This window comes from Xenopus tropicalis, chromosome 1 (genome assembly GCF_000004195.4).
Source record: "Xenopus tropicalis strain Nigerian chromosome 1, UCB_Xtro_10.0, whole genome shotgun sequence".
Classification (NCBI taxonomy): Eukaryota; Metazoa; Chordata; class Amphibia; order Anura; family Pipidae; genus Xenopus; species Xenopus tropicalis.
This window is the reverse complement of record NC_030677.2, coordinates 165,033,064-165,056,164: the sequence shown is the minus strand read 5'-3', so window position 1 is coordinate 165,056,164 and position 23,101 is coordinate 165,033,064. Positions and strand designations below refer to the sequence as shown.

General features: G+C 37.2%; 1 protein-coding gene across 3 annotated transcripts in view; it reads left to right on the top strand.

Annotated features, from left to right (window-relative positions):
• The window catches only part of ksr2 (kinase suppressor of ras 2), a 184,351-nt gene extending 168,105 nt beyond the window's left edge, over positions 1-16,246 (top strand). For 2 of the 3 annotated variants that reach the window (XM_031892817.1, XM_031892826.1), the window contains 4 exons: positions 4,513-4,644; positions 5,786-5,915; positions 8,068-8,201; positions 14,624-16,246. In XM_031892817.1, the coding sequence (XP_031748677.1) occupies positions 4,513-4,644; positions 5,786-5,915; positions 8,068-8,201; positions 14,624-14,630 (403 nt within the window). In that variant the 3' untranslated portion in view covers positions 14,631-16,246. Of the gene's footprint in view, positions 1-4,512; positions 4,645-5,785; positions 5,916-8,067; positions 8,206-14,623 lie in introns of those variants that run through there. The other variant, XM_018090607.2, reaches the window with a different exon arrangement.
• The last annotated feature ends 6,855 nt before the right edge of the window (positions 16,247-23,101 follow it).

Sequence of the window (23,101 nt, the reverse complement as noted above, 5' to 3'; positions counted from 1 at the left end):
ACATTCTAGGAATAAAATAGCCCCGTTAATATGTACACATTGGGAACTTCATCTCTGGATGGGAATCTCCTCTTTTGTGGGCAATGAGGCACTCGACAATACCTGCCCTTCACTTCTGTTTGAATTGCTGCATTGCTGCAAACAACCTTAAATGCAAAGATCCTGGGTAAATGATCAAAAATACCCCCTTATGCATTTTCAGCGAATACTAGGGATTGGTGCATTTAATGAGTTTTACATGCAGCAATTCAAACAAGAATGAAGGGATAGGTATTGTAGGGGTGCTTCATTGCCCACAGGAGATTTCCCTCTGGTCAGTGAAACACTCTGTATTTTAGGGCCCTTAGGGGTTAAAACAGGCACTCCCCAAACACAAGACTGGATACAGCAAGCACATAGGCTTCCTGTGTGTTGTATGACTATATTTATAGAATATATATATCTACTAGAATAATAGTGTAAAGTCCTATGGTCTCTAAAGTTTAAGGATACTGTACCAATATTCACACATTTATAAAATGTGAGAAGAATTTAAATGCATTGACCAGGGTAATTGTCATGTGTCATTTTGCCCCAGGGGCAACATTCCTTATATAATGGTAAATCAGCAGTTAGAGTATTTGTTTCATTACATCCATGTAATTTTAAAATGGAAAGTGAGCAGATTCCCCTGCTGTGCCTTGCCATACACAATGATTATGGATGGATAACAGCTATTTGCTGCAGATGTTTTTAAGAAAGATGCCAACCTCTTCAGCCTCCTCTGCCCTCAGACCATGAAACAATAAAGCCGGGTGTTTAACAATAACCTTGAAGCATGTAATTAGATGTTTTTTTGTTGCTGTTTAAACTAATGTTTAATGCATCTCAAGCCTTTCAAACTGCAGCGAGGCAATGAGCATCCTTACAGCACCCTGCACCAGGTGTCCTCATTTCCTGACTATGCAGCTCATCTGACAGATCATAAGAAAAATAAATTGCTCCACATCATATTTTTGCTGTGTTTTAATTACAAGATGTGTTCAATTAAATGATCTTTATAAGAGGCGCAAATAAAGCGTCTCACACTCAATGGCATATTAAGTTTACAGCCTTTTTTGAAGTACCATAGTTTTTTTTTCCTACTTCATACTTCATAAACCCTTCTTTAGTTACCTGTAGTGAGTGGGTGGAAGGCTAGCAATGCATAAATGATCCTCTGAAATACATTTTTTGCTTTGTTTACATTTTTATGTATTGTATGCCTGAGAAACCACCTTGTTTCGATTATTGGCCCCTACAAACATAATATTTAGCTCTCAATGTGCCATTTTGAGCAATACCCATGGATTTGCAGGAAAAAAAACGATGCATGTCAAAATTGCCTTTTTTTAACACGTGCAACAATTCTTTGATCCACGCAACCTTTTTTTGTGACGTGTGTCATTTTCCACACTACGCTAATTTTTTGCCGTTTTGCAAATCTTTTCAAAGTTACGCAATTTTTTTGGTGAAGTGAAACAGGATATATTCGCTTATCACTATTAAAGGTGCAATGGCAACTTTTTTTTTACATTCGTTTGCACTTTATTTATTGCACTATATTTTCTGCCCTTTTTTTAGGCTTTCTTTAGAGGTGGGGAATGTGATTGATATTAGTTTGAGGAATATTCTACAACAGTATCTCTTGGTCTATGGCAGGGATCCCCAACCTTTCTTACTTGTGAGCCACAGTCAAATGTAAAAAGACTTGGAGAGCAACACAAGCACCATAAAAGTTCATGGAGGTGCCAAATAAGGGCTAAGATTGGCTATTAGGCAGCCTCTATGCACACTATCAGCTTACAGTGGGCTTTATTTGGTAGTAAATCTTGTTTTTATTCAACCAAAACTTGCCCCCAAGTCAGGAATTCAAAAATAACTCCCTGGTTTGGGGGCACTGAGAGCAACATCCAAGGGGTTGGTGAGCAACATGTTGCCCCTGAGCCACTGGTTGGGGATCACTGGTCTATGGTATAAAAAGAAGCTGAAATAGCAAGAGAGCAGAAAAGTGTCCTCATTGACCTATTATTTTAATAAATAAAAGTGTTAACCAAAATAAATTTAGTAGTAATACAATGCATCTCAGCACACCAGGCACTATGAAATCATAAAGCAGAAGTAATAGAGAGGTAGTCGGAGGGTAGTGAAGTGCATCTATGATTTAGCAAAATTTTTAATTTATTTTTGTATCTGTGAGGTTTTTTCAAATGACAAAAAAAACCTCAAACATTTTGAATGTACACATATTTAAGAAAAAAATTGAAACTCAAAAACTTTACTGTTTAAAAACTTGCAAAAACAACTGGAATGTAGTCAAAATCACACTTTACCCTTAGGGGCAGATTTATCAGAGTTTAAAGTTAGAGTTCACCGCAGCAGAGTTCCACTTCTCTCTGTTCATTTCTATGAATAATTAGAAGTTAACAAAGATAAGTGAAAGTCTACTCAGATGAGCTCTAGTTTCACACTTGGGTAAATCTGAACATAATCAAATGAATCAAATGTCAAAGTGATCCTGAAAAAAAAATAAAAAAATTGGAAAAAAAATATTGGAATTTGATAATACAACTTTTACTGACTTTTACATTAACTTGCCATATTTTTCCAGTTCTTTGTGCTTTATCTAAAAAATTAAGTATTTGGAGACAGAATTTGAGATTTTGCAATGTTCAATGACAATGACAATTCTGCCTCTAAACTATAAGGGGAGGATGGCAGCAGATAGGGAGGAAAAGAAATATGAATTAGGGATAAAACATAGGATAAGACTAGAATTTTTGTATATGACAAAAAGAACAGGTTCCAAGCAACATACAGGAGATGGAAAGGAGGGAAAAGATGAATAAGCTCTGCCTCTATAAAAGAGAAAAACAGCTTTGAAGGCTTGCGGGAATCAGAATCATGATTGAAAATAGCCAGGAGAAACAGGAGGAATGCCAAGGCTGCTTTGAAGTGATCTATCTGTTTACTTTTTAAAAGTTTTTGGTTTATACATTCTGGATAGCACAGAGCAGATCAGGTATGTTGCTACTGTGCTTTCTCAAGACTCTGCATGTATATTCCATTCCTTTGAGTAAAACTACCATCATTCAGTAAGAGAGTTGATTTGTGAGGTTTTGGAAGATGCACAATGAAGCACAGTTGGAACTACTTATTCACCTATTGTTCAACAGTTCTTCAGTTATTGATTGGTAGTTATTTGTCATAAAATGTTTACAGTTCATATTAATAACCCTTGTAGCTCCAACACATTTCCACTTTATTGAGATTTAGTTTTAAACAGAATAGGGACAAATCAAACAAAGGCCTCCAATAAACCATACAAGAAGAGAAATAAGATATATAAGAGGAAAGGGAAAGAGAGGGGAAAGCAGTATGCCCGTCACTAGAAAAAATATGATGATAATGCATATATCACATCATATATATATCATATATATCACAGATATCGTATATCAAAATATATTTTTTTGCTTAATAAAAGACAGCATCATTCTAAGCAACTTTGCAATATACATTCATTACACATTTGCAATGGTTTTTGATGTATTTGTATATAGAATTTCTATTAGAAGCAGTGTTTGCCTGTCCTTTTCTATTCTCTGCCCTGGTGGCTCTGGCATGTGAAATATGTTTTCTTTTATTAGGCAAAAAAATAATTTTGGGGTTGACATGTCCTTTAAAACATACATTATAAACATGAAGCATAAAGTAAATATATAATATATAATCTATAATCATTTAGATTACATATCTTTCTCTAACTGACCCTTAGACTAGGCTTCTAGATGTATCCAAAAGAAGCAAATAAGCAACATTCTACACTAATCTTACCTTTATTGCCCTTAGACTGTATTCCTCCAGCCACAGGTTTGCCTCCCCGCCCCCCCCCCCCCCGAGGACCAATCCCAACTCTTATGACAGCTGCTTAATGCCCTGTTGCAAAATGTCAACTTTTTGTCCCCACTTAACTTTATTTCAAGTCAGTCACACCAGGATGTCTTAGCGTAGGGCCTCCTTATGGCTATCCTGAGTGGATGTACCTTTTTCTTCTTGTAAAACCCACTACCATTAAAGTATATTTGCATTTTATTTATAGATATCATCAAATATAATTTTGCCATTAAACCTTGAGTCATTTGATATAGCAGGAGGCTTTCCTGTATAAAGCTGGTTCCATTTATACATGACAAATTGATTTTTTAAGACACCGAATGTTCCATAGGGACTGAACAAAATTCATTTTCCTGTGTTCATATCCAAAAATACCACAAACCTGTAGTACTGGGAATTGTTGCATACTTGAATTATAATCTATGTGCGGTAATGTCAAATGCTATTAATAAGAAAGGAATAATAAGATAAAAAAACACTGGGCTGGCATGGTCTTATATACTGTAGTGTCTTTTTGATATGAACTTGTGGGTCCACATCCAGGTTTTTGTTGAACAGAAAAATGTACTCATTCTATTTTTTTTTTTTAATCTCAAGGCGGGAGGACAAACTCCGAATCCCTAATGGTTGGCTGTGCCATCTGGCTCCAGAAATCATTTGCCAGTTGTCTCCTGACACAGAGGAAGATAAGCTTCCATTCTCAAAGCACTCTGATGTATTTGCACTGGGGTAAGTAATGGAAATGAAAAACTAATCTTGAACATTACGTTCTTATTTTCCTGTTATTAATTCTCACAAAATAAAGAAAAAAAACATTATTATAAATTTGGTGAGCAGGTAGTGACTACTCCCTTGGTTTATCCAAACAGTTTTTCTTTACCTATATCTCTCAGCAGCCCTAGAACACCACAATAAATGCATGCTAGCCAACAGTCTCACATTTAAAATGTAAGGGCTCATTTAGATTTGGCACTATCTGTTATACAGGAAGTTTATGAACAACTTGCATTGTGGGTCAAGAACATTTGCTTGTGTTTTGCATCTAAATCTTTGAAAAAAATAATTATTTTCCAAATGAATTAATTTTACCAGATTTAATATCAATTACTGAACTTGTATATGGCAAGAAAAACACCTATGCACAAAAATATGCACAGAGAAGAGAAAAAGATGCCAGCCAGAAAGCAAACAAACAGCAATACTATTTTAGTAACACTGACAGCAGAAATCTGTGAAAAGGCCCCTTACAAACACTTGCATAATTAAGGGATATAAAGTATATAAGTCAGTGCTTCCACACTGGCTTGATTCTTCAATTAATAATAATGATAACAGACAGGTATAAAAGACAGGACAAAAGCTGTCTGTTAAACATTGCCACTGCAGAGTTATCAAGGGAAGTCTATTGAGAACTTTACAGACCATGTCGTCTTGAATTATGTTGTAATGTTTTCCCCATGGTCCCCAACAAAGCTTGATTTTTTAGTTACTAGCCCTGAGCCTCTGATTACTTGGGGATTCTTGAGGCTTTTTTAAGGCCCAGAGCTGGTTTTCCAATTCTCTTCCTCAATATGGATCAAAATGACTTTAGGACATTGGCAGAGGATATTTAACCCCACTGACTTTGTATGAAGCCATAACACTGTTCCTCTGAAGAGGGACTTTAGAATGCACGTACTGGACAAAGGGATTTAGACTAGTTAGCACTTCTGTTGCTTCAATGTACAGTATGTTTTCTTGAATCACAATAAGATAAAATGATAGGAAAGGAATGAGAGAGCAGAGATGCATTTTTTAAATAAATATTGCTATTTAAAAACTGATGTTGTTTTGTTATCTTCCCAAATAATGACAACATTTTCCTAAACAGGACAATTTGGTATGAGCTGCATGCGAGAGAGTGGCCTTTCAAAAGCCAACCAGCCGAAGCAATTATATGGCAAGTGGGTTCAGGGATGAAGCCAAATCTGGCCCAGATTGGGATGGGAAAGGAGATCTCGGTAAGACTATATCCTGCTTGTTATGCACCCCCCCTTCCTGTTTTTACGATCTTCATTCACACTATGCTATCGTGCTATGGTTTGCCTTCTCAAAATAATCCAAATTATTTATTTTCTTAAATGTGTTGTATAAACATGGACAAAGGGCAGTTCATGACACTGTGTCTGTTAGTGGTTCCATCATACAAGAATCACACCAATTCATAATGCTACAAAGGCTTCTTTGCATTTCTGATAACAGCATTTGAAGAGTGTAACAAGGCCAATTACTCATACCCTTGGTACAGTTTTTGTATGTGGCATAGATTAAGGGGCTGATTTACTAACCCACGAATCCGACCCGAATTGGAAAAGTTCCGACTTGAAAACGAACATTTTGCGACTTTTTCGTATGTTTTGCGATTTTTTCGGATTCTGTACGAATTTTTCGTTACCAATACGATTTTTGCGTAAAAACGCGAGTTTTTCGTATCCATTACGAAAGTTGCATAAAAAGTTGCGCATTTTTCGTAGCGTTAAAACTTACGCGAAAAGTTGCGCATTTTTCGCGTAAGTTTTAACGCTACGCAAAATGCGCAACTTTTTACGCAACTTTCGTAATGGATAGGAAAACTCGCGTTTTTACGCAAAAATCATATTGGTAACGAAAAATTCGTAAAGAATCCGAAAAAATCGCAAAACATACGAAAAAATCGCAAAATACCGATCATTACGAAAAAAACGCAATCGGACTCCATTCGACCCGTTCGTGGGTAAGTAAATCAGCCCCTAAGTGTGGCATTTTTTTTTTTTTTTTAAATAAAGGTGTCTTTTATCTCTGCCTTGGCTTAATTCTATCATTTAAACACATTAAGAACTCTAATGGGCAGATTTATCAACATTTAAATTCAGGTTTTTACCAGTAACACAGTAACAATTAGCAATCATGTTTTAAGCACAATAAACTTTTGCAAAATAAATACTTTAAAAAAAAAAAAAAAACCCCATACACATTTTATTCAAACAAAACTAATACTATTTTGATCACCATGCCTTTGTCAGCACGGCTGACTTGCTAAGTGCAGATTATCTATCAGTGACTGCAAGTACCTTAGGAGAAATCTCTTTCTGATATCTATTTTTTTAAATATAATATGATGGCATACATCAGCCATTTCCAATTAGTTATTTTACTGTTTTATGAACAAAATATTTTAAGACAATATCTACATTCCCAAGGTCTTTTACCATAGGGCTTTTATGCAAAGTTGTGAACATTGTCCCATTTCTCAAGTCTCAGTAATGGCGAAGCTGTAAGAGCTTCCCCTTAAAGGACATGTAAACTCCCCATAAAAAATGTAATTAGTGAACAGCTTTTTTTAAATCTCTAAATATCCACCACTCCTGTTGTTAAAAGGTTAATGGTAAGGCTGCAGCATCGCCTTAATCACTTAGAATTCCTTCTCCTCCTCTAACCCACTTGGCCCCCTCCCTCGGGAATTTACTTTACTTAGTAGGCTACTGGGCATGCTCAGGTCTTCTCAAGGTTACCAACCACACCCTCCAGTCTAGCCACTAGTGAAGAGATGGCATTGCTGGTTCCCATAGAAACTCTGCTTTAGCTGCCTGCTCCTTTTTTTAATTCTAACCTCCTCTCCTGAGCTTAGCTTAACCATTAAAGTGCTCAGTCCAAGCAGAACTTTTTATCACAGTAAGTTCTGCCTGTGTAAGCCTGCAGTCATGATTGCATGAACTTTACAGTGTACATGTGCTGTTTGCAGATGTAAATGTCAGGAAAAATGTCCATGGGTGAAAGCTGCTATTTGCTTTAGGAAAATTTGAGGATACTGGCTAACAGAGGGGATATATGCAGTACAAAAGATGCGGTTAAGGCAGGGGAGATGTACCCAACTTATAGACATGGTAGGAAAATTTAGGGCATGCTGTTAAACATGTGTGCTTGCCCTGTAGGTCTGCTTGGGACTTACTTACAGTTAGAGTGCAGAAACATTGAATACAGGTAAATTCCTTTACCACTGCCATCTTTTGGAATTAAGTTGGTGCTGTAGCTATATTGATTGTTAATTTACCAGCCACTTTCAATAAACATAAAATAAAATTAAAGTTTAATATATAAAACAACACCAACTCTGGATTAATGTGTGATTTCTAGGACATTCTGATGTTCTGCTGGGTGTTTGAGCAAGAGGAAAGGCCAACTTTCACTAAACTAATGGAGATGCTGGAGAAACTGCCAAAGCGGAACAGACGCCTTTCCCATCCTGGGCATTTTTGGAAGTCAGCAGAGTAAGTTCATTTAGTTTTAAAGTATCATGTTGCAGTTCACTTTGAAATAAAATCAGACTGATAATGAAGACATTGCACATGCATTTTGGGTTCTTCACTGCGTTTTCAGTCATCTTTTCTAAGCAGATCTAATAATCTCAAATGTAACGATATAATAGATAAAATAATTATACTGCAAACAAGTGTTCATCCATAGTTACATAATTACATTGTAGATAAGGTTAAAAAAACAGACACATCCTTCAAGTTCAACCTCTAAACCTACAAAAATTCATTTCTTTAGCCATTTCCAGTTTGCCTCATAGGGGCAAAATATTCCTACCTGACCCCAAAGGGCAATCGCTGTCCATTGATCAACTTTTATTATTAAAGTTAACTTCAGTAACCTTATACAGTCACATTAAAAGGCACCCTACATCTAAAAACTAAACATAAACTGTCTTAAGAACTAGCCATTGCACCCTCTGGAAAGGTCTACTGATGAAAACATTATAATAGAATTTATTGTATAGTTCCCTTGTATACTTGTATACATGTAATAATAATACTGAAAAAAAATCGCCTTAAGCATGAAGTTCCATACCCTTTATTAGTTTAGTTGCTCTTCTATTGACTTTTGCTTTTTCAATAATGTTTTTAACTAAACATATTCTAGATGGACCTTACCAGTGTTTTTTAGAGGGGAATAATTACTTTCTCCACCCATGATTTTATACCCCTTTCAATTGGTTATTGACTCTAGCAAGAACATGGTTGTTTTATTGCCAGACAAGATAGTAATGGTAGTTTGTTTGTGTGCACTTTGGGTTATTTCTTGTATACTTAAACAATTTGTTTTCCCCAAAAATCCCATACATGGAGAATATAAATGGTGAAGGATCATGGTGAGAATGTTTCCACAATAAAATATAAGCTAAATACCAGATGTTATTTACAGCAGCCTGCAAAAGGCCAGTTTGTGTGCAAGTTTGTTCCTGCAACTGATAAGATGATCTTATCAAGAGAACAAGTGATGACGTTATTCTTAATGAAGCCAATGGCATGAAAGCACTCAAGGACTCAAGACTGACACTGCCTATTACTGTCTCTCCCTTCAGTAATATTATTATTCACAATCTGGATTTTGTCGCTGTTTATAAATGTTTCTTTTCTGAATGCATTAAAATGATTCCACCCAGAATAAAATGTGGCAAAACCAGTACTTATTTGTTCACTATATTATTCTAGCTTGTCCAAATCTTGAGAAATGCTCGACAATAACATGCAGACTCGTTCAACACGAGTTCAAAAAATAGTGCTTGTGGTGAACTTACTTTGTGTCTGATGTTTTAATGAGAGAAATCTGTGATATTTGTTATGTTGTGCTAAACAGAGCAAATAGGAAAAATGACGCTACTCCATGTTTGGTCCTTTCAAAGGGGATAAATAGATTACCAGTGTACAACCTCCCCCTTGTTTTCCTAACAGGAATCCATTGTGCAGGAGGGTTATCTGTGCACTAATTTCTGACTTGCAAGCACCAAATATGAAGTAGATCCTATTTTCTTGTTTTCCCTGTTAAGCTTAAGAAATAAGTTAATAGGCAACAAAAAGACTAGGCCGGACACTGGGAGAAATCCAAGTGGGCCCTGCGGACCAAGGCACTCTCCCAGCTCCCTACAGTCACCTTGGGTGTTCCACCCAGGTAAACGGCATGAGCAGTGGGATGTGTATGTGCTGGGGGTCTCTGGAAGAGTTTGCAACTGGGGAGGGGAGCCCCTGAGGTGGCAACCCCTAACACGACTGGGGAGGGGAGCCCCTGAGGTGGCAGCCCCTAAGCCGCTAACATGTTTGATGTATTGGAGTAGGTTCTGACATCCTGGGATGTTTTTACAATAGATTTAATTTTGTCTTTCCAATAATCCCTTAGATATTTTTTTTTCCATCCCTGTGATGAAATAAACAGTTTGCTTAGGTGGGGGCATAAAACAAATAACATGTAATTTTAACTTGTGGACTTAATGACAGTGCCAGTGGCAAAATAGCCATGGCAACAGCTCCCAGCTGCTCCTACGCTTTGTAACTCTGACAGGTAGCTGCTCTGCTTTCTCAGGAGATGCGCAGCATAAAGTATCACAGAAAGACCAGGTCTTTACCTATAAAGAAAAATAATTAACATATAGTAGCTGTTCCTTGACCTTTTTGTTAACTCTGATAATTTTCCTCCATCTTTATGCTTAATTACACAATGAATTGACCAACACAGTACACAACACAACAGAACAGTGTTATATTTAGGACTGTAAGTTTATAAAGCGAGGTATCCTATGTAATTTTCAACACAAGTATCTGCAGAAAGCTAATGGCACTTATCTGTGCTGTGGAGGCAGGGAATTGGCTCTGCATTATATTTTTCTTTAAATGGAAGTGGTTTTCTCACACAGAGACTTTAGACTTTAGTTTAAATTGTTTAGCGGTTATTACAATCATCTGATTCCAGTAATCCCCTAAAGACATTTATTTCATGTAATTCAGCCTGTGGCTGGGAAGTCAAAGACCCTTAACTGTTGTGAAGTACAAGCAATAAGCCTCTACATATAATGGAAACTCCATATTTTCCATCCCTGTTCTATTTTCTTAATGACAGTTTCTAGAAGGTGTTTAGCTTGTTCAGGTTTTATCACTGAATCAGTAATATTTACTGTGATGTCTGACACCATTGAAAGGGGGTGTATTTTAAAATATTGTAAGCTTGTAGATTGTAAGTTCTTTTGGGCAGGGCCCTCTTCACCTCTTGTATCGGTTATTGATTGCTTTATATGTTACTCTGTATGTCCAATGTATGTAACCCACTTATTGTACAGCACTGCGGAATATGTTGGCGCTTTATAAATAAATGTTAATGTAATGTAAAATGTAATGTTCACTGTTCATAGTATGAAAATTATTATGGTGGAATGAGATTTTATTAAAATGTAAAACTATGGGGAAAATTAATTAAAAGTCAAGCTGGGGAATACTGAAGGATTCCCGGCAGTTCAAATTTTGTCATAGTTATTAACACCTGACTGTCAGGAAAGTTATGATTGATAATTCAAAAAAGGTATAGTCTGTATTGGAATGAAGAGGTTGCTAAATCTAACAGCATCTGTATTTTGTTTTAATGAGCAGGAACCTGACGTACCACTCAGTGAGTGGTACTACCCCTCATATATATCACGGTCAATAATACACTTTTGTATTATATGTCCATTGTCCTTTCATAGACATGGCAAGGCTGACGTGCCATTCATGTGACTGTGCCTCATTATGCTGTGTTAGGCATCATCTGGCTGTCCCCTGACCTGTATCCTAGGTATAATATAAGAATGCATGACCTACAAGCAGTAAATAGGGTGCAGGCAAAGTAGTAAATAGGGCCCTGGTATAGTGAAAGGACTCCCTAACCTGAAAGCACTCTGTGGGCTTGCTACTAACTGTTGTAGCCATTTAGTAATTTGCCTATAAAGCATCTACAGGGGATCTCTGGCTTTGCATGGTGAAACCTGTAACAAAGGAACCACACTTTATTTGTCATTCTTACTCATAACTAATAAAAACTGACACAGACAGCTGCAGAGAGAAAGACATTTAACAATTCTTCAATCATAATTTATTCTGTTGTCTATTTGCAACAATTTTTTTCGCGAAAAGTTGCGCTTTTTTCGTAGCGTTAAAACTTAAAAGGCGCGACGTTTTGCGCAAGTTTTAACACTACGAAAAAAATCGCAACTTTTTGCGCAAGTTTTAACGCTACGAAAAAATCGCAACTTTCGGAAATGGCTACGAAAAACTTGCGTTTTTCCGCAAAAATCGTATTGGTAACGAAAAAGTCGCGATAATTTTCCGAAAAAATCGCAAAATACCGATCATTACGGAAAAAACGCAATCGGACGCATTCGGCCCGTTCGTAAATGGGCCCCCATATGTTTCTTATAAATAACTATTGCATTTACTTACATTAAAGGTACAATTTATAATTTATAACATACAAAGAAATGTATTGCCCAGTATAAATTAAGGGTAAAAGTCAGTTTAGTAACTTGAATGTGGGACAGTGAGCATTTCCTACACAGGGGCACTTGTTAATGTCTTCTTTGTCTCTTAGACCTTTTAAACATTTGATACTTATGTAATTCACATAAAGCTCTCTCCCTTTTTCATATGCATGATCCATTTGAAGTAAATTTTATGCAACTTATGACCTCTTTATATCCAAATTCCTTGACCTTCTGGTCATTACTGAAACATTGTTTATGCCTTTTCGTGCTTCACCTGCTGCCCTCTCCAATGGAAGCTTCTCATTTAGTAATACCCCTAGACCTGGAGGTCATCTGGGTGGTGGGGCTGGAATTTGTCTCTCCCTTACATGTAGGTTTCAATGTAGGTTTCAAACTCTAACCACAGGAACGTCTCTTTCCTTTCCTTCTTTTGAAGTCCGCAGCATACAATTACTTTCCTCAATCACTCTACCTCTGCTCTCTATCTGCAGTTATATATCAAGCCCTTGGTCTGTATTCTACTTTCCTAAATCACTTTGCTGCTATGACACCAGCTCTCATTATATGTGACTTTAAAATTCCCATTGACAACTGTGTTTCTTCAGATACCTCTAAACTCCTTTCACTAAAACTTCATTTGGCCCCTTATTGTGGACTGACTCACAGTATGAGTGATTCTGATATTCTGCCATGCCTGTCAATTTTCAAACCTCACTAACTTTCCTTTCCCCCTATCTGACCATCACCTTTATTCCTTTCAAATAATACGTTCTACTGTTCTATCACAACCATCTCTCTCCACCCACACATACAGAAATCTTTACGCATTTGAGGCACAACAACTATCAGCAGTATCATCAGATCTCTCATATTAGCAGCCTCTACTGTCCAAATATGGCAGCTTCGCTCTACAGTGATGCACTTTCTTTAGCTCTTGGCTCCCTTGTTTCTTCCTCCACCTGTCACAGTCAACGAGTTAAAACCCAACCTTGGCACACTAACTTAACTCAGAAGATGTACTGTAGTAATTTAGCTGAATGCCAGTGAAGAAAGTCACACGTTGATCCTAAATTCATCCACTTCAAGGTCATTCCATCCTGCTACAATTGAGCTCTATCAATTGCTAAACAACTCTACTCTTTTTTTTTTTGTAACTTATATTTTTATTTTTCAATTACAAAAGCAAGGACAGAGAAATACAAAGTTATATGATACGAAGGCACATTAGTTATCACTGGTAGAGCTATTGTTCCAGTGATAAGTCTTAATTGTTTTGTCTGCCTTTTCCTGCAAAAAACAACTCTACTCTTTTTTAATCTCCTCTCTATCCTCTAAACCACAATCATTGCTTAGCTTATTTAACTTGTAGGTGTTCCAGTATATCTTCTTTCATCACTCCAATCTGTTCTAAATTGTGGTGAGTGAATCTGTCTCATTTAGTTTTGCCTTAAAATTAGCGAAACTGCTGAAAAATTCACAAAATGGCAAATAATTCACAAAATGTGGCTACCTCACAACATTTTGATTGTGGCTTTTTTTTACCCGACTGTGACTTTTCCCTCACTTGGCGAGTTTTTTCCGTGCCTAATATTTGCTACCGTTTTGCAAAAAAATTTGCCATTGTCGAAATATGGAATTTTGCAGCAAATCCATGCCTGGCGAAAAATAGACTCAATCATCTATGTCATCTTTCCACATCTGCTGCCGCCCTTAAAATATATTTTCACTGGCTCCCAATCTCCTCTGGAATCAAATTAAAATTACTGTAACTCACAATCAAGGCCCTTAACAACAAAGCTGCTTCTTATATTTAAGCTCTGATCTCAAAATACCATACTCCTTCGTGCAACCTGCAATCGGCTACTGACCATCTCCTCTCAAGCTTCTGTCTGTCTCTGGAACTCTCTAACTCAAGTTGTTGCTCCCCTTCCTTCCAAACATTCCCTAAAGACCCTCCTGTTTAGAGAAGCTTATTCAGTTTATCTTGACTGATCAGACATCAACTTATCATAAAGCACCAACTGATATATTATATTTTCCTTATTTTTCCAATGTACCCTAACCTTTAAGATTGTAAGCTCTTGTGAGTAGGGCCTTCTGATACTATTTTTACTCTGAACTCTTGTTTGTCAAATCATTTTAAGACAACTGTTTTTTTATGTTCGACTAGTCTAATGACCTAAGTCTTATGTGATAAGAACATTATATATTATTCTATATGTAAAATGATCCATTAACCTACATTTTTCAGCTACATTTTTCTGAAATTTCTTTAATTACATTCTCAGATTGTAGAAAGATATGGGTTAAAGTATTGTAAAGAATTATTTCTGTTGTTAACATGTTGTTTAAAAATATTTATTATATTATATATATTATATTAATATATTGTTTTCTGTCTAGGCTGTGACCGTCAACCCTGGGGAGTTGCTGTGGCTTCCCAGTATCCCCACTTTCTCATCTGCCTTCTCCCCAAACACTACTCTTTTCCTTCTCAATCTGTGGAAAATCTGAGGGTGGAATGTAGGACAGCGAGCCGACATGAGAAGCAGATGGAACTCCACACTTATACGTGAGGAACAGAGGTGTGCTGCCCACTCTGTATCAACCCACAGGTGGATGGGATCATAGTTCTGAAATCTTAGAGACTAGTGCTGGAGAGTTGAGACTCTGCGCTCATTTGGCCAGAGCTAGCAAAGTTGAAGAAATATGTCTTTATATGCGCTGTATTGAATTCTAAGGATCAGTTTTGCACATACCTCTTAACTGAACCTAATTATGCACCGCTTACAAGCTAGACACAGCTGCAGAACACTGTGACAGCATAGTCCTGTGGCCCTTGCTAGCAGTAAAGGTGTATGGGGAAGGGAGACGCCGTTTTGACTAAGGAAAGAAAGTCTGTTGTATGTTCACATTTTATGGAAAACAGATTCCAAGAAAACAATTTTATTTTTTTAGGATATATTAAATGAACGTAATTGCTTGGGAGTTCTGAAATCATCTTCAGACTCCAATTTCTGGACTGAGAAGTGATTGTCTATCTGTGGGATGCTTCATAAGTTACTATGATCTGTGGGAGCTTTTGTGTACATGTTTTTGGGTTATAACTATCACTGATGGCATGATGTGTTCCTCTGACCTCATGGGAGGAATGCACAGATGAAAAGGAGAGCTTTGTAATGAGCAGAAATGTAGCACAGAATCTGAAATATTTTTGTTCATGAATATCCATTTTACATTTCTAAACAATTTCCTGGGAGATAGGCATCCTATAAGTCCAGCCTTAAATAGTTCTCTAAAGAGAGGGGTCAAGAAATAACAACAGTTATTCTGTGCTGTACCAAAGGCTAGTTTATAAGTTACAAGCTCTTTCCTAATGAACTCTATATTTTGATGCATCCTTTACTTAATAATACTGGAAACATTGCAACCTACAGATGGAAGGTGGACTGCTTACTTTATTTGCTTCTCAAAGAGTTAAGGCTTGAAATTCTATGATCGTTTGCAATCCAAAGGCACGGTGAGCATGGTGTATCAGCTGAAACCTCCCCCTGATGTTCTCTTCATTTCCATTTGAAGTTTAGAGAGTTGTTTTGCAAGGAACATTGTTTGATATTTGAAAAAAATTCAAGGTTTATCCTTAAACGAACCAGATATTTTTTTAATGTCATTAACTGGTTGAGCCTTAAAATGACTGTTTCACTGGCAGGATAAGACTTACAAAAACCTGATGCGCAATATAAAATCCAAATAAATTTTTAGTGAACACATAAAATTAGTTCTGTCCTATATTATCTAATTGTACTGGTTCTCAGCAACAGAAAATGAATGAAAGAATGCAGCTATCTAGTGCTACTTATCACAGTCTCTTTAGGTTATAGAGAAAGCACTTTCAGTTTGTCTCTGTTGCTTTACTTCATCTCTCTCCCCGAGCCTAATGACATCACTGTAAACCTACAATTTTATGATGTAACGTACTGTATTTGAGAAAGGAAGGGAGTAACTACTAAAGTGCAATGAATTCCACAGTTGTTTCTTGGTGCCTTTCTCAGGGACTGATATACAAATGATGATCAGTTTTACCAAGAAGTAACATTACTAACCTCTCGTTGAAACACTGCGGATCATTTCAGATTGGGCAGTTCAGTGATTAGGATAGTCAGAACCTTTCTCCCCACATGTAATTTGCATTAGGGATTAAGGATTCAGATAGGAGTTAGTGCACAATGCTGCTTTTAGACTGCACTGAGTACTAATACTCCATAGAAAATGAATGAGTTTGACTTCTTAAAGCAGTTAAATAAATTGATAAATATTTACATTTGTTAAAAACATTCATGGCTGTTAAAAAAAATAATCAATAGGTAAAAAGATTTGGAGATATCTGATGTTCTGGATTCCCCAGTGCTATTTTTTAGAACAGTGGTCCACAACCAATGGCTCAGGAGCAACATGTTGCTCACCAATCCCTTGGATGTTGCTCCCAGTGTCCTCAAAGCAGGTGCTTATTTTTGAATTCCTGGCTTGGAGGCAAGTTTTGGAGGCATAGAAACCAGATATACTGCCAAACAGAGCCTCCTGTAGGCTGTCAGTCAACATAGGGGCTACAAAGTAACCAATCACAGTGCTTATGTGGTACCCCTATGTAAATGTGTCATGATTGTGTTGCTCCCCAACTCTTTTTACGGGTAATAAGGGTTGGGGTTCCCTGTTTTAGAAATATGTCAGTTTGTTAAAAACATTCAAGGATGCCAAAACAATTTTGACAAAAAGGTCTTAAGTTCTGGAATCCCCAGTGCAAACTTTCAGAAATCGGTCCTGAAGCATTTGAACTAATTGAGCTAATTTTTAGTTTTTCATAGGACATGAAGCTCAGTGTATATCAAAACTGAATAAAGCATTATTTTCTAATCATTTAAAGGAAAATGATTGACTGCATGTTATTCAATATATTCTGCAGCATTTAGGCTATAATTTGTTACTGGAATGCATAGCTATAAATCTAGTATAAAAGAACAGCATCAGATTTACTGAAGGGAAATTCATTTGAATCAAATTCAACCATACATTTCTGTGTAATATGTACATTTGTTTAAAAGCTGAATCAGATTTCGAATGCTATTAATGTAACCCATTTATTTGCAGAAAGTCACTTGGAATTATATTGGGCCACCGAGCCACAGGTAGACACTTGTTAGGGTGAATAAAGCGGGAACCTGGGCAATTCAATGCAAGGATGTGCCACAGAGATCTTTTAACTGTTGTTGAGCTACAACTTTCAGCACCCCAGCAGCCACTGACTGAAAATATAGAGAGGTTTTAGCAGTTGTATTGATGTAGGTTGAATCAAAGACTTAAGTAAAAAATAAATCTAGCATTACATAATGAAATAACATTGATTTTGTAAATGTCTTAAAGGCATTATCTGGCACCATTTGAGCCTGGCCTCCACTACCTCTACAGTGCCCTAAAAGCACATGCCCTAAAGCAACATGGCTCACATTGCTTCAATGCTGGCAGAGCTCTAAACTACCCTCTTAACAAAATTTCATCTGCTTAAATATCTCTTAGCACTAAGTATTATTATTATTAACATTTATTTCTAAAGCGCCAACATATTCCGCAGCGCTGTACAATAAGTGGGTTTCATACATTGGACATACAGAGTAACATATAAAGCAATCAATAACCGATACAAGAGTTGAAAAGAAACCTGCCCAAAAGAGCTTACAATAAGTAGTCCTAAATTATGTCTCTAGCTGTACCCCCTTATCCCTTCCTCCCCCATGTGCTTACATTATAAAGAACTTAATGGACATTTTCTAAAGAAACTGTGATTTCCTGTAAAATGAATACATTTTTATAAAAGGTTGACTTGTCCTTAACTTAGCTTTGCCTGGGTCTAGCTTTCTCCATCACTGCAGTCTGATTTATGACCTAGCTTGCTAAATGTAGTATGCAATAAATAGCACATACATTATGGTCAGCTCTCCATTTGCATGCCACAGGTGTTCCGCCTTTCCTTTTTAATTCCCACCCGAACCCTCCATTCCACTTATGGGGACCCTCCTTTTCCTTCTTCCTTATTTATCACTGTAAAGGAAGCAATCATTTACATAAATCCTTTTATCAAAATTTAACATCATAGTCTTTTGTAAACTTGTCACAAATGGAAGTTTTGAATCTTGCTTCCTGCTCCACCCATACAGAAATAATACTAGTGATGCAAAGTTGCTGCTCCATCTGTAGTTTATGAATTAAAGGTAGCCATATACAGGCAGGTTTAAGCTGCTGATATAGACTGATTTGGCAGATTATCTTGACGAAAATTGGCCAGATGTTGATTGGGCAGGTTTGATTTTCCTGTTGGAACGAGGGGGGGATATTAAATCAGTTTGTTCCGCACCCTCCCAAATGAGCAGATCTTACAATGTATAGCCAGCTTTAAGCCCTGGGGGCTACAAGATACAGGCTGTTGGGACAATGACCAAGTCAATGGGAATATCAAATCTGCTCAATCAACATTTGCCCAGTTTCTGGCTAAATATCGGTCAGATAGTCCTGTTGGGGGGCCCCTTAGATGGGTAGATAAACTGCCGGACAGGTCTAGAGGATACAATTTCAATAACTGTCTATATTAGATATAGGTATAGTTCTAAAAAGAAAGCAGCACAGTGTTTGATTACACTATCATTAAATGTAATAAGTAATTTTAGTTATCCGGTGTGCACTAAGAAAATTGTCAGAAATCAATCTCTCTTAAAAGGATACAGAAATCTTTTCCATAAACATATACTTATTTTCTACATTAATTACAAATAAAGGTCTAGTAGTCAATTTCCATGTATCTAAGGGCTCATGTCTGAGACTGTGTTAAAGAAAAGAGAGTGACATTAATTAATACATTAATTAATACACTGCATATTTTAAAGTGTCCACAGGAATAACTAGCTGTTATCAGTTCATCTGTCTTAATTATTATTGCACATCCTCCTACTCAAACATTCTATAGAAGCAAAATAAAAAAACATGGGAAAGGCTGCTGGGTTATTGCTCTCTTGCATTTTAGTAACTTATTGCAGATGGCATATTAACTCCACTGGGCTGATTTTTTAACATTTCATACTCTTTTACACAGATTTGAGTAAACTTAATGCTTTTTTCATACACATATTGTAACCCCCAAGCTCATATATTCCTACAATTTTCTAAACAATTTTTAAAAAAATTTCCTCTTGCATTTTTCACCAAAAGTATTCAGCAATTCTGAGGTGGCACAAATAATTAAAACTTATGGTAAAATTACAGCAAGTTTTCCAGCACTCTATTACATATTGTTAAATGTCCATGTTTTTTTTTTCACTATGGCATACTGTATATTTCCCTACAATGGCCATCTATGGCAAAATCTCTATTGGGACAAATATATTTTCAAGCAGAAACAAATGGTTGCAAATAATAGTAAATTATTGATTTTTTTTATCCAATATTAGGTCAAAATAACCAAAAGTTACCATGATTCCCAGCAGTTTGTTGCATAAATGATCGCTATAGTGTCTGTAATCAGATATAATGTAGAATAACCCAAAATGAGATGTGGATCTGCCAAGTTATATCCATATTTAATAGCACATGATGCATGTGCTATTAAAACTCCTCTTAGGAGTTGGGTGGACACAGTGTTCCAAGACTTTCACAATAAATCTAGAGATGTCACGTTATGAAGATAATGCCTTAGAAAAGCTCTGCTCCCACTCCAATAATGTACCAACAGTAGCAAAATCTCATTCTCACCGTATCTGTGCTTCCTTACAAAAGGATTCCAAAGCTCACTTTGTGTGGGGTGAAAATTCCATAAACGTGTTAAAATAAGTGTTCACTTCTGAGTATTTCTGCTACTGCTTGGGATAAATGGGAGCACATAATTATTTTCTGTCCAACAGTGTAGCTCTAGTCATGTACAGATTTATAAATACCAAATACTGCTCCAGCTTGGCTTATATAATCCACTATACCAATGCTACAGTATATCAAATCGGATTCCAGTGTTTACTGACTGTATAATTATATGGTGAACCTACAGCCCCCTGCTCCAATAAATATGCTCATTTCATCTTCATTATCTTAATTTTAAAAGATTGTGCTGAAGTTTTGCCAAAAAAAAAACAAAACAAAAACCCAACTGGCTGCAATCACTTATTCTATTTAGATGTTAAGGCAACCCAATAGTTTTTTTTTACTTTATGTCTTTGTTGATATAAATGAATGTGTAAAAGCAAAGCACACCTAGATGTAAGGAGAACCACATAAAGCAGTTTTTGCTACTTTTGCAGTAGTAGACTGACACCAAACACTTGAATTTCAAATTAAGATGTACCTTAGTACATAACACTTTAGTTGCCTGTATGCTTTTATTTTGTGCCTTCAGAGTAATCATCACAATCATGTAAAAAGAATCTTGTTGCCATTCTGATTTGAGAATAAAATGAAGGCTAATTAGCTTCTTATATTGTGCCTACGCTAACTTAAACATGGGGCAGATTTATGATTGCTCGAGCCTTACATAAAGGTAACACAGAGTGAGATTTTTGTGGGTTTTTGGAGAAATTTTTTTCATTAATTGAGGTATTTATTATCCTTAAGCTTTTTATTATCCTTAGGCTTTTAGGTGAAAGCTTGTTCAGTGAAAAATACCTTAACTAACAAGTTTTTTGCTCTCCAAAACCCTGCACGAGTTCCTTAACTCACGTGGTGGGGTCTCCTAAATCTGCCCCTGAGTATTATTGTATCATCATACCACTTAACTGTCTAAATTGAAAATATAAAATACTCTCCTGTGAAATATCCACTAAAATAGGTTAGAAATATAATTAAGCGACACATATAGTAAAATATTATGGAATTTTAAGGTCTTAATATGAAAAACAGCACAGTAACTGTTGCAGTCACTCATAATAATTTATGAACTTATGAAATCATTCTGCACCATTAGTTATCAAGATCTATGACATATTCAACCCAGGCAAGCCTCTGGGAAGGGACTGTGGCTGTGGGATAGCAGGTATAGTAGGGAGAGATGGTGCCTATAGTAGCAGTGGGGATAATAGCCTCTGGGAAGGGACTGTGGCTGTGGGATAGCGGGTATAGTAGGGAGAGATGATGCCTATAGTAGCAGTGGGGATAATAGCCTCTGGGAAGGGACTGTGGCTGTGGGATAGCAGGTATAGTATGGAGAGACGGTACCTATAGTAGCAGTGGGATAATAGCCTCTGGGAAGGGACTGTGGGATAGCAGGTATAGTAGGGAGAGATGGTGCCTATAGTAGCAGTGGGGGGATAATAGCCTCTGGGAAGGGACTGGGGCTGTGGGATAGCAGGTATAGTAGGGAGAGATGGTGCCTATAGTAGCAGTGGGATAATAGCCTCTGGGAAGGGACTGTGGCTGTGGGATAGCAGGTATAGTAGGGAGAGATGGTGCCTATAATAGCAGTGGGGATAAAAGCCTCTGGGAAGGGACTGGGGCTGTGGGATAGCAGGTATAGTAGGGAGAGATGGTGCCTATAGTAGCAGTGGGATAATAGCCTCTGGGAAGGGACTGGGGCTGTGGGATAGCAGGTATAGTAGGGAGAGATGGTACCTATAGTAGCAGTGGGATAATAGCCTCTGGGAAGGGACTGTGGCTGTGGGATAGCAGGTATAGTAGGGAAGAAGGCAAATGTCATTCCTATATTTAAAAAGGGAGTAAGATCACAGCCTGGCAATTATAGGCCTGTAAGTTTGACATTCGTGGTAGGCAAGTTATTTGAAAGCTTGTTAAGGGATCACATACAAAATTATGTAGTGGAGAATGGCATTATGAGCAATAATCAGCATGGCTTTATGAAGGACAGGTCATGTCAGACCAATTTAATTGCTTTTTATGATGAGATACGTAAGAAGCTGGACAGTGGGGATGCAGTAGATATAATCTATTTGGATTTTGCCAAAGCATTTGATACCGTTCCCCACAAACGACTGCTTTCTAAGCTAAGGTCTATTGGTCTTAGTGAAGTCGTTTGCACATGGATAAAAAACTGGCTACAGGATCGGGTACAGAGGGTGGTTGTTAATGGCACATTCTCTACATGGAGTAAGGTTCTCAGTGGGGTCCCTCAGGGTTCTGTACTGGGTCCACTTTTGTTTAATTTGTTCATAAATGACTTAGGGGAGGGTATTATACGTAATGTATCAATGTTTGCAGATGACACAAAACTCTGCAGACCAGTCAATTCTATCCAGGATGTGACATCCCTGCAGCAGGATCTTGACCAACTGGCAAACTGGGCGGCTAAGTGGCAGATGAGATTTAATCTGGATAAATGTAAGGTCATGCACCTGGGATGTAAAAATATGCAAGCCACTTATACCCTTAATGGGACTGCACTAGGCAAATCCATAATGGAGAAGGACCTTGGAGTGCTTGTAGATAATAAACTTGGCTGTAGCAAGCAATGCCAGGCAGCAGCTGCAAGGGCAAACAAGGTTTTTAGCTGTATTAAAAGGGGTATAGATTCACGGGAGGAGGGGGTTATTCTTCCCCTTTACAGAGCGCTGGTAAGGCCCCATCTAGAATATGCTGTTCAGTTCTGGTCTCCAGGGCTCAAACGGGACATGATTGAGTTAGAGAGGGTCCAGAGAAGGGCAACTAAGCTGGTAAAGGGTATGGAAAGTCTCAGTTATGAAGAAAGACTGGCCAAGTTGGGTCTGTTTACACTGGAGAAGAGGCGGTTAAGAGGTGACATGATAACTATGTATAAATATATAAGGGGATCATATAATAACCTCTCTAATGTTTTATTTACCAGTAGGTCCTTCCAACGGACACGAGGGCACCCACTCCATT